The sequence below is a fragment of the Leptonychotes weddellii genome, chromosome 6 (genome assembly GCF_054177405.1).
Source record: "Leptonychotes weddellii isolate Sample4059 chromosome 6, ASM5417740v2, whole genome shotgun sequence".
Lineage (NCBI taxonomy): Eukaryota > Metazoa > Chordata > Mammalia > Carnivora > Phocidae > Leptonychotes > Leptonychotes weddellii.
In genome coordinates this window covers 135033742-135044531 of record NC_138374.1, presented here as the reverse complement: position 1 = coordinate 135044531, position 10790 = coordinate 135033742, and the positions used below count along the sequence as shown (strand labels likewise).

The following is a 10790-nucleotide window of genomic DNA, read 5'->3' as shown; positions in this document are numbered from 1 at the left end:
CAGTTCTAAATAAAAGACCGTCAGTGGAGGCCCACGTTGGCTGTTGGGACCCTCTCACTCCCAAGGGCCTTTCCTGTATCCTTGTTTAATAAAACTCCATCGCTTTTCTCACTCTCCTTTGTCTGCGAGATTCATTCTTTGACTCTGTGAGACAAGAACCTCGCTCTCCCGCTTCAATAGGTCACATCACTAATTATTGGAACAAACTGACATCATGCAACTCCCAGTAGGACACATTGAGAATGATACAGCATCACTTTTGTGACATTCTTGTTAAAAGCTCAATCTGAATTTAATCATGAAGGAGATGAAACCAAAGGATAAATACAGAAGAGAAGGAATTGAAAAAAAATTGGAGATGAATGTGAGGGAAAAACTAGAATTTCTAGCACTCCTCAGGTCAACCCAAGCTAAGAGACATTTTACAAACACACTTGGCCTGTCATTTTCAAAAGTATCAAGGTTGAGAAACACAAAGAAAACCACAGTACCATTTCCGATGAAAATACACTAAAACAGGATGACAAAAAGCAATGGGTATCTTGGATGGGACCCTGGGCTGTAAAGAAGCTTAGCTATAAAGGACATTATTGAGACAACCGGGGTAACTTACAATGAGTTGTGGGTTAGACAATAGTTTTACCGAGTTTGATACTAACTAATCTACGTATGGATCTCTCTATGTATACACGCTGATTCTCAACAACTGTGCTGTGGTTATATAAGAGAATACCCCTCTTAGGGAATACAGACTAAAATATTTAAGGTATAGTGAGACAATGACTTCAACTTACTCTCAAGTGATTTGGAAGAAAATTAGAGCAGCAGAGGAGGAGGGAGGAAGGAAAACCTGGTGACGCAAGTGGGACAAAATATAAATAATTGGGTATCTGGATAAAAGATGTTTGTAAAGCAATTTTTGTACTATTCTTACAAGTTTTCTCTAAGTCTGAAATTGTGTCTTTAAAAAGTGTTTTAAAAAGCATGACATAATTATTCTCTTTAAAGACATCCATGCAGGAAAGGGTTAGCTCAGGAGAGCTTGCATTGCTCAAACCCTGCATACTCCCAGGAAAGGCTCATCTTTCAGACTGGCCCGTGTCCATCTCCTGGGAGAGGAGTTCCGAGCCCCTGAATTATTCTGTTCGATAAACGTTTTGTATGTCGAGGCCTTGAGCCAAATGATACCTGTCTGATCAGATAATTTATATTAACAACATGACTTACGGTGAAACTGTTTTTGTTCCAGAGGGCTGGAGCCTGAGTACCTGAGGTCAGTAATGTGGTGTTGTAGGACCATGTGACTGACCCCTAAAAAAAAACCCCGACCCCAAGGCTCAGGTGAGATTCCCCGGGCAACACACTTTGCACTTGCTGTCATGCACTGGTGCTGGGAAATTCACACACGTCCCCGTGACTCTACTGGGAAAGGACACTTGGCAAGCTGATGTTGAGTTTCTCCTGGACTTTTCGCCACTGCTCCTTCCCCTTCGTTGATTCTAATCAGCACCTTGCCACTGTAATAAACCATAACCGTGACTGCAACAGTTCTTCTGCATCTGGGGGGGTCCTTCCAAGAGAATCATCTAGCTCGATGGTGATGTTGAGGACCTCCCACAAAAGATTAAAGACCTTTAAAAATATGGGGAGATAGACTATACAATCAATTCATCCCCCTAATGATGTTTGAATTTAATGCAGTTCCAAGCCTGACCTAAAATTTGTATGGAAAAGCAAGAGTCTAACTACTTAATAATAAGTTTGGCTGCTCTGATCTGATAACGAAGATTTATTATCAAGTTATCATTGTTAAGACGGTGTAATCTTGGCAAAGGGAGTCAAATAGACCAATGGAGGAGAGAGAGTCCCTAAACTAACCCATGTATGTGTACAACTGTGAGATATGGCAGACAGGATTGTAGGCCAGTGGAGAAAGGAGACTCTTCAAACAGAAGTGCCAGGATAATTGGTTATCTATGTAAAAAACGAAAAATGCATTTAGACATCTATCTTACCACCTATACAAAAGTCAACAGATTTAGGGCGCCTGGGTGGCTCAGTTGGTTAAGCGACTGCCTTCGGCTCAGGTCATGATCCTGGAGTCCCAGGATCGAGTCCCGCATCAGGCTCCCTGCTCAGCAGGGAGTCTGCTTCTCCCTCTGACCCTCCTCCCTCTCATGCTTTCGGTCTCTCATTCTCTCTCTCGCAAATAAATAAAATCTAAAAAAAAAAAAAAAAAAAGTCAACAGATTTAAATACAGGCAGTATGTTAATATGCTTAGAAGAAAATAAGATTATTGCAACGTGGAGGTAAAACCTCCAGGAAGATGCAAAGAGAGCTAACTATAAAAGACAAGAATGATACATTTTCCTACATTACAATAATTCTGTTCAATAAAAAGCACCGTGAAGAAAATGAAAAAAATAAGCCACCAAAGGGTAGCGAATATTCCTGTAACATATTAAGGACAAGAGGGTGGTGCTCCGAGTATTAAAAACCTGCTACAACTGAACAAGGAAAACACAACCCAGTAGAAAAGGGGGCAGTGACATGAACATGTATTCTGTGGAAGACGAATATTCACAGCCAATAAACTTTGAAAAGATGTTCACCTCTTTAGGACTCAGGAAACTAAGTTAAAACCACCATTTCACCCCCACAAGTGTGACTGAAATTAGGAAGTCTGCTAAGTGTGTGCAAGGATCTAGATGAGCTGGAATTCCCTGTACTATTTGCCTGTCACAGTGTAAATTGGCACAACCATTTCAAAACTCAATTTTGCACGATCTTGTAAAATTGAACATTTTTATATCCCTTGAGCTAGTCATTCTCCTAAAAGATAAATCTCAGAGGAACTTTTCCACGTTTGCTCAAGGAAACATGTGTTGAAATATCTGAAACACTGCAATTTAGAAGAATACAAATCCGGAAACCACCACTGTAGCCCTCACCAGAAGGGATAGGGAACACTGTGGCATGTTCACACGGTGGAATATGCTAAAGCAGGCAAAGTCCGAAACCGCAGCTCCCTCTGGATCTTGGAAATGTAACACTGAAGTTTTTCAAAAGCAAATCCCAGAAAACGATATACAGTATATACTTTTTATAAAGCTCAGAAACAGATATAAACAACATAACTGCTTAAATACACATATGTCATAAAGGTATGAAATAAGACAAAAATCAACACAAAATCAGATAGTAGTAGTCACTGCTGGTGTTGGGGGGTGGGTGAGAAATGTGTGAGCCCAGTTAGAGTGGAGTGAGGAGCTCCCAGATGTTTATTTTGTTACGCTTCACAACTTACATCATTTTAGACATAGTGTTAAGCATAAAGTGTGTTAAAAATGATAAATATCGGGTGCCTGGGTGGCTCAGTCAGTTAAGCGACTGCCTTCGGCTCGGGTCACGATCCTGGAGTCCCGGGATCGAGTCCCGCATCGGGCTCCCTGCTCGGCGGGGAGTCTGCTTCTCCCTCTGACCCTCCCCCGTCTCATGTACACTCCCTCTCTTTCTCGCTCTCTCAAATAAATAAATAAAATCTAAAAAAATGATAAATATCTTTAAATAAAGATCATAACGTGCCAAGTCTCCACGTGGTCACAAAAACCCATACTACGGCCATGTCGCAACTGGAGGCTGCAGAATCTTGTGCGCCAAGCCAGAGCGTCCTTAACTGTGAAACAGTTTAGAACTTTTGTCTGCCTTTCGTGGTCATCACTGGACATCTCAATGTATCTTACACTTTCTAACCCCGACGTCATCCCAAGCTGCTAATGTTAGATTAGGCGGAGATGGAAAAATCTCCCTTTTGGGGAGGGGTTCACGTTTCCCCTTTGTATTCCAAGAATCCCTAGAACTTAAGCATTTCAAACAAAATGATCAGGTTTATGTAGATACCTAAGCAGGGAAATCTGAAATTAGTCTAATTTTTATCTTCTCTCAACAACTCACCTCCACTGAGGGCCGGAGATACAGGTCATCTGCTGACTTGCCGGGGCAGCCTGGGTTTCTTACAAATGGACACAGCAGCGCCCATTCCGTATGCCCTCCTGACAGCATGGCACGTCCCACGAGGAGGTAAAGTTTGCACCCCTGCCCTTGAGACCAGGCAAGCCTTTGTCTGGACCAACACCGCGTGGTGAGTCTGAGGTCACAACGGATCACACAGCTTTGGGGGCACTTGCCCTTGGAATCCAGAGCACCAGGCTGGGAGGAAGCCCAGGCCACCTGCAGGGGCCACGTGGAGGCCCTTCAGGTGACAGCCTGGGATCACTGGACTGGCAGGTGAGCAAGCCCCAGCCTGGCCGCAAGTACAGGAGACCAGCCACCCGGGAGACGGATCCTAGCTGCCCTACCCCGCTAAGTCCCCGGTACTCGGTGATGCTGCTGACTAGAATGTCCGAGTTTCTGCCCAAGCCCCCGCAGAGGTGGCCAAGCGCACCTGCCCGAGGCCAGGCTGCGGTAAAGGCACCTTGCGCGTTCCCAGGACTCAGCCTCCCTGGCGCTTACGCGGCCATCCCCTGGGAAACCTACTGCCGTGAGCTGCTCAGCAGAGCCCTAACCACAGTCCTCCTTCCTTTTTGGGTTACTCAGAAACTCAGGATTTGGCTGGATTTCCTTTCTCACCCCTTGAAGCATAAAAGGACACCTTCTCTACTGGGAAATTAGTTCACTAGGTCACGCTGCTCTAACATGGCCTAATTCGGACCACAGCGCTCAGACCGTAACAGCAGGAAGTTCTCCCTGCCCTGATGGTGTGTGGCCAAGAGGTGTCCCGCTGGTCTCTGGCACAAGAGGCTTTATATCTGCTTGCCACTTGGGGGAGGGTGGCTCTCTATGCCGCTAATCGGATTCATGTCTCCAGTGACAACTAGGGTGACAATTTGACTGTTCTCACTAGAGCAGAGGGAAAAACCAGCAAGGGGACGCCCAAGTGAGGGACAATCCAATCCCACTTTGAGCCCAAAGCATCAAAGGCGATAATGCATATGACGATATCACGTGGTGGCAAATAACAAAAATCTGTTTATTTTGTTACAAAGAGGTTGAGATGCTAACTGTATCAACGACCGTTGAATGAAAAATATGAGTCTCCTACGAAACTCGAGTTTGGCTAGTCTTTCCTCTTAGGTCTCTGAAATGGATAGGCAGAAGGGCAAATACTAATCACCAGTTTATATTTGTTGTAAACTCTTCATATTATAATTTTCTAAATTTAGAAGTGACCACAAATTCAGTAGAGAAGTGGGAATAGGAAAAAAAAAAAAAAAAAAAGGAACAGGGATGTTTTTCAGGTTTATCAAGACATGAATATAGGCTTTTCATTTCTGTGGACTGTAGAAAAATTACCTTGGAAGGGAGCGGGCAGGAGAGGAGACTGATAAGGGTACATACCTTAGATTAATTAAACCCAGAGGCCACAGGCTGGGTGGCTCTCATCCCCGCCTACATAAAGGAACCCAAATCTAAGCCCATAAATGCCTCAGGGTTACAAAATCAAAATACTAAGGACAACCAATCACAAGGAGCCAAGAAGGTTTTAGGCTATAGGCAATTGATCCTCCCTCACATTGTTTCCACCTTTTCTCTAGAAAAGTCTCCCCTAGTTCCTGCTGCAAGAGCACTCCTAACCACTGCCCATTTGGTGCTACCGGACTTGATTTCCTTTTTATTTTTTTATGTTCTGTTAGTCACCTTACATTACATCATTAGTTTTTGATGTAGTGTTCCATGATTCATTGTTTGCGTATAACACCCAGTGCTCCATGCAGAACGTGTCCTCCTTAATATCCATCACCAGGCTAACCCATCCCCCCCTCCCCTCTAGAACCCTCAGTTTGTTTCTCAGAGACTTGATTTCTGCTCAAACTTAACATTTTTAATATGTCTCAGTTCATCTTTGAACAATATAAAAGAAAAAACAGTGAGACTAAGATACTCTCAGGAAAAGAAGCGTGTGGGGTTGGGGCAGGGAAGCCAGCATGGCGACGGGCTCCGGAAGCCCAGCCTGATGGCCCCTGAGGAGGAGATCCCAGCTCAGGTTTGTTTGGACACTCGCAGGGGTCTCCCGGCCTTCTAAAGAGGTCTACTGAGTTTTGCTCTCCCACTTCTGAATCCCTCAAGACAAAAACTAGAGCCGGATTTGACTGTTTCAGGCCAAGGGGGGGAAAAAGCCAGCTTCTAATACTGAGCAGGGTTCTCGACTACAGGGAAAACTGCCCGGTTTCCTGGAATCCAAGCAGGGGCTCTTAGCGAGAGCTCACTTGGGCTTTGTAACCATGGTTTTCCAAGGCCCAACTGTATAAAAATAGAATATTTATTTAAAAACGAAAACCTGACAAATAAGCCACTGCTGTTTCTACTTGCAGTGAAAGCGCTGAAAGATTCCCAAAGCACAGGCCCAGGCAACGTGGGAAATGCGCCCCACACATAACGAGGTCCCCTGGCACTGGCCGTTGGCTTCCTTCCAGCCCCAGGGTGACTCTCAAGGGTGGTCATGGAAGGGTACCCAGAAACCTCGAGAGATGGTCCTCAGAGAGCCTTTCTTGGGTGTTAAAAGCTCCTTCTCCAGCTGGAGGGAATATCTAGTATTCAGCGTGTCCCCTGTGACTCTCCTTCTGGCTCCGTCCCTGGACTGGTCCTAGGGCAGGTGGAAGGACCGCATTCAGGGGCCTTTTCTTCATGACCATGATTTGTGAAAACTTGTGACCAAGGGGCCACATCTCTGACCTCTACTTCCATTTCTCTGTTGAGCCACAGATTTGCAGGAAGAAAAGTAAGTGAGATTTCAAAAAAGACCTCAATGATTTACAAAGGGCCATAGGAGGAATAACACATATATATGGCTTTTATGGTTGTTAAAGGGTTAAACTGAAAAGGGTCCAGGCATCTAGGAATTTTTGTTTTCACCCTGGATTTGCCACTTTCAAAGATGCCCTGCTAACCCTAAGGAATCACGACTTCCCAGGATTAAAGAGTATCCTGACTAATAAAGAATGGGGCTCTGCCACTTATCAGCTAGGATTCCTGGGTCACGTTCTATGAACAAGTCAGAATCCAGAGACGCTGCTGACAAAGCTTCATGGAGCAGGCTGACGGTTAGTTATATCCCGTGGTGCACACCTCAGCGCCAAACCACCTTCCTCCTCAAGAAATGGTCCCTGAAACTACACATAAATGGTTGGTTTTTTGTTTTCTGGGGTTTTTTTGGCAACGTCACAGCATTTTCTTTCATAACATGCTCTAAAGAGCGGAAGCGTAACGATGCCACTCCCTTACACCTTTCTGTAGATTCTCTTTATTAAAAGTGGTGTGTTTCTGAAAAGCAGATTAATTTTAAAAGCACTCAGAAAGCTTACCTTTGTTGTTTACCCACTAGTAAATCATTCTGCAATGTGGGTGATTTGCTTTACTTCTAGCAAAAGGTACTTTTTAGGCAATGCCATCGTTTCTATTATTGAATTTATTTTTTTTGTAGCTAAGCTGTTCCATAATTATATGTTGGCTGGTAATTCGGTAAAGTCTGTTAGAAGAGCCACACTATGGTGTATTTTCCAATGAGATGTTAATAGTGTCATGCTTTCTTCTAGGGTTATAGTTTCAATGTTAAAACTCAGCCCGGTTCTGTAGGTGTTTGCTGCTTTCACAAGCACAGACAGCAGGGAGAAGGACACGGGGTTTAAAAACACTCACTCCTCCTCCTCTTTGAAGAAAACCTCACTGTGATGCCCAGCACTCTGCTTCCTAGCGGGCAGTTCGTTTGGTGGAGCGCTGACCGGTAAGGACTCTCCAGCAGGTACTTGGGCCCTACTCTGCGGTGGAAACACTGGGGTCCCTGTTCTCAAAGACCAAATAATCTAGCCCTGATGGGGGCAGTTCTACAATGCAGTTTTGGGCAGGGGGAGGGACAATGGGCACAGGATCAGAAGACTTGGGTTCAAGCCAATTTTTTCCCCAGGCAATTCCTGAAACAGTTTCTGCATCCGAAGACAAGCAGTAATCTTGGTTCTCCCTGCTCCACTGGGCGGTAATGACGCTAAATGGATAGGAATGTGTTTTGTAATACGCAGTAAGGTATTGTCAATACAAAAGAGCCAGCAAGCAGTTCTGTGCTAGCTACCTGGGCAAGGATGCGGATGCCAGGGGCGGGGGGAGAGGGAGGTGAGGGAGGAAAGAGGAGGATGCTATAGGGCATCACCAGTTTTGGGTGGCTCTGAGAACTGACTGGTGTCTAGGAAGAGGCCTGTAGGGATGGAGGTTGAGAGGAACAGGACTGACAGAGCTGGAGAACTGGAATGCAAATGCGGTGTGTAGAGCCCCATGGCAGGTGCTTCACCCAAACCCTAGCCGCTCAGGAATGAGCCAGCGGCTGCAGACCCTAGAGCGCAGCAGGACCGAACCTGAATGTATTCAATAATTTGTTGAATAGAAACATTTGAAGCTTAAGTATCGTGCTGCTATGAACAACTCTACAAGGTCATCATCAGTACATTCATATAAAGACAAGATGTTAATTACTTACTCAAGACAAGTCAGCACATGACAATAGGAGTTTCCAGCATTTGACTCTAAAAGCCACGTTCTTTCTCTTAGTGAGAAAACATTTCTCTACTCTCTATTCCCAAAAGGAACAAACGTGAATGTGAATATAGAGAAGCAGAGACCCAAGGCAGACTAACCACAAGAACTTCCCCAGCCTAGTTGACAAAAACCACCCGTCCAGGTTACTTATAGGATTTTTCTTCTTTCTTAGATACGGCCTATGATTTAATGGAGAGAGAGAATCACACTTGGGTGAGGGAGTTCACTTTTCAGGGTTTCTCCAGCTTCCGTGAGCACCAGCTCACCCTGTTTGTCGTATTCCTTGTGCTGTACGCCTTAACCCTGGCTGGCAACGTCATCATTGTGACCATCATTAATGTTGACCGTCATCTTCACACGCCCATGTACTTCTTCCTGAGCATGTTGTCCACTTCAGAGACTGTGTACACGCTTGTCATCATACCCAAGATGCTCTGTAACCTCCTGGGCCTGAGTCAGCCCATCTCCTTGGCTGGCTGTGCCACCCAGATGTTCTTCTTCATCACCTTGGCCATCAACAACTGCTTCCTGCTCACGGCCATGGGGTACGACCGCTACGTGGCCATCTGCAATCCCTTGAGGTACACAGTCCTCATGAACAAGAGGGTGTGCATCCAGTTGGTGGGGGGCCCTGCAGCATTGGCCTAATCATAGCCATGACCCAGGTGCTGGCTGTGTTCAGGTTGCCCTTCTGTGCCACAAAGGTGGCCCACTTCTTCTGTGACATCCGACCTGTGATGAAGCTCTCCTGCATCGACACCACAGTCAATGAGATCCTGACTGTGATCATCAGTGTGCTGGTGATCCTGGTTCCCATGGGGCTGGTCTTCATCTCCTATGTCCTCATCATCTCCACCATCCTCAAGATCGCCTCTGCCCAGGGCCGGAAGAAGGCCTTCGCCACCTGCGCCTCCCACCTCACGGTGGTTATCATCCATTATGGCTGTGCCTCCATTGCCTACCTCAAGCCCAAGTCCGAAAATACCAGGGATCAGGATCAGCTGATCTCAGTGACCTACACAGTCATCACTCCCCTGCTGAACCCTGTAGTGTACACCCTGAGGAACAAGGAGGTCAAGGATGCTCTGCTCCGGGCCACTGGCAGGAATTCTTCCTGACGAGATGGGCCCACTTCAGTGAGGATCCTGTAAGATTCTCTAGAGCAGGAAAGCAAAGCAGTGCCCACAGTCCCTAGAGCTAAAATTCTGGAGCCTACTAAGCAGTGGGTGAGTGAGAAGAGAACAAAAGCACTAAGATTCAGGCACTGGAGAAAGGGACACATTTCCCCAGAGTACAGGCAAGCTTGCACCTCACATGCGAACACAGACGCTGTGGGACTTCAACACAGGAGAAGGGACTGCTGGGAGGGGATGGGCAGTGTGGGCGGAACGACATCAGGACAGAAGGAAGGATGAAGCGGGGGCGGCAGCTCCGGGACAGGGTTAACATTTTAAAAATGTTCTCCAACACTCCTTTTGGACACGGAGTTTCCCTGTGCCCATTTACACAGGTTTAAGTCCTAGCTGAAGTAATTCCTTCACAGACAGCTCAAGCTCCTGCATCCTAGACACCATAAGTAAATGGATAGCAGACATCAGAAACGTGTAAAATTCATTAGGCTTCAATTCTGAATCTTTTTCACTTAAGTGCCAGGTTGGCCATAGGGGAAAATAGATACCTGTTTCCATGATCATGTCAGAGAAACATTTTCAGAAAGTGATTAAAATCCCTTGATGATCTAGCTAAAGCTGTAGTACCAGGTAAATCATATTGGCATTTATATTGTGAGACTATACGAGATTGATGGTGAAACAATCTGAGTGACTCGCCCATTAAAGAGAGATGGGCTTGCCTTGGGAGAGGCTTTCGTGGAGTGGAAAGAAGTAACAAGTGCAGGGAAGTAAAGGAAAGAGTCTGCAGCAGGGGTGAGTAGGAGAGGGTTGGAAGGTTGTGCATGGTAAGGACAACGCAGCCATCTGATAACTTAGAAACCACCCAAGACAGGCTCCAATTGTCCATCCGTCCTACCACCACTTAAGACCCACTAGGCCCTGAATTAACAGGACATGGGTCACTGGCCACCTCCACTCCCAGGACCCCTGCCCTCAGCGTGTCTTCCACTCCACACAGCCTTCAAACCCCAACCACACCCAGTGACCCTTTTCCTATCCTCAGGCCATTCTACCGCTTACCGGCACTGGACGGA

The 10790-nt window shown here is 46.0% G+C and overlaps 1 protein-coding gene across 1 annotated transcript; it reads left to right on the top strand.

The window, feature by feature from the left end:
- The first annotated feature begins 8057 nt into the window (after positions 1-8057).
- On the top strand, positions 8058-10159 carry LOC145722078 (olfactory receptor 10J1-like). The gene is given in 2 exon segments (XM_081823154.1): positions 8058-9215; positions 9218-10159. Coding segments are annotated over 2 exon segments (927 nt in total). The 5' UTR covers positions 8058-8773; the 3' UTR covers positions 9703-10159.
- The last annotated feature ends 631 nt before the right edge of the window (positions 10160-10790 follow it).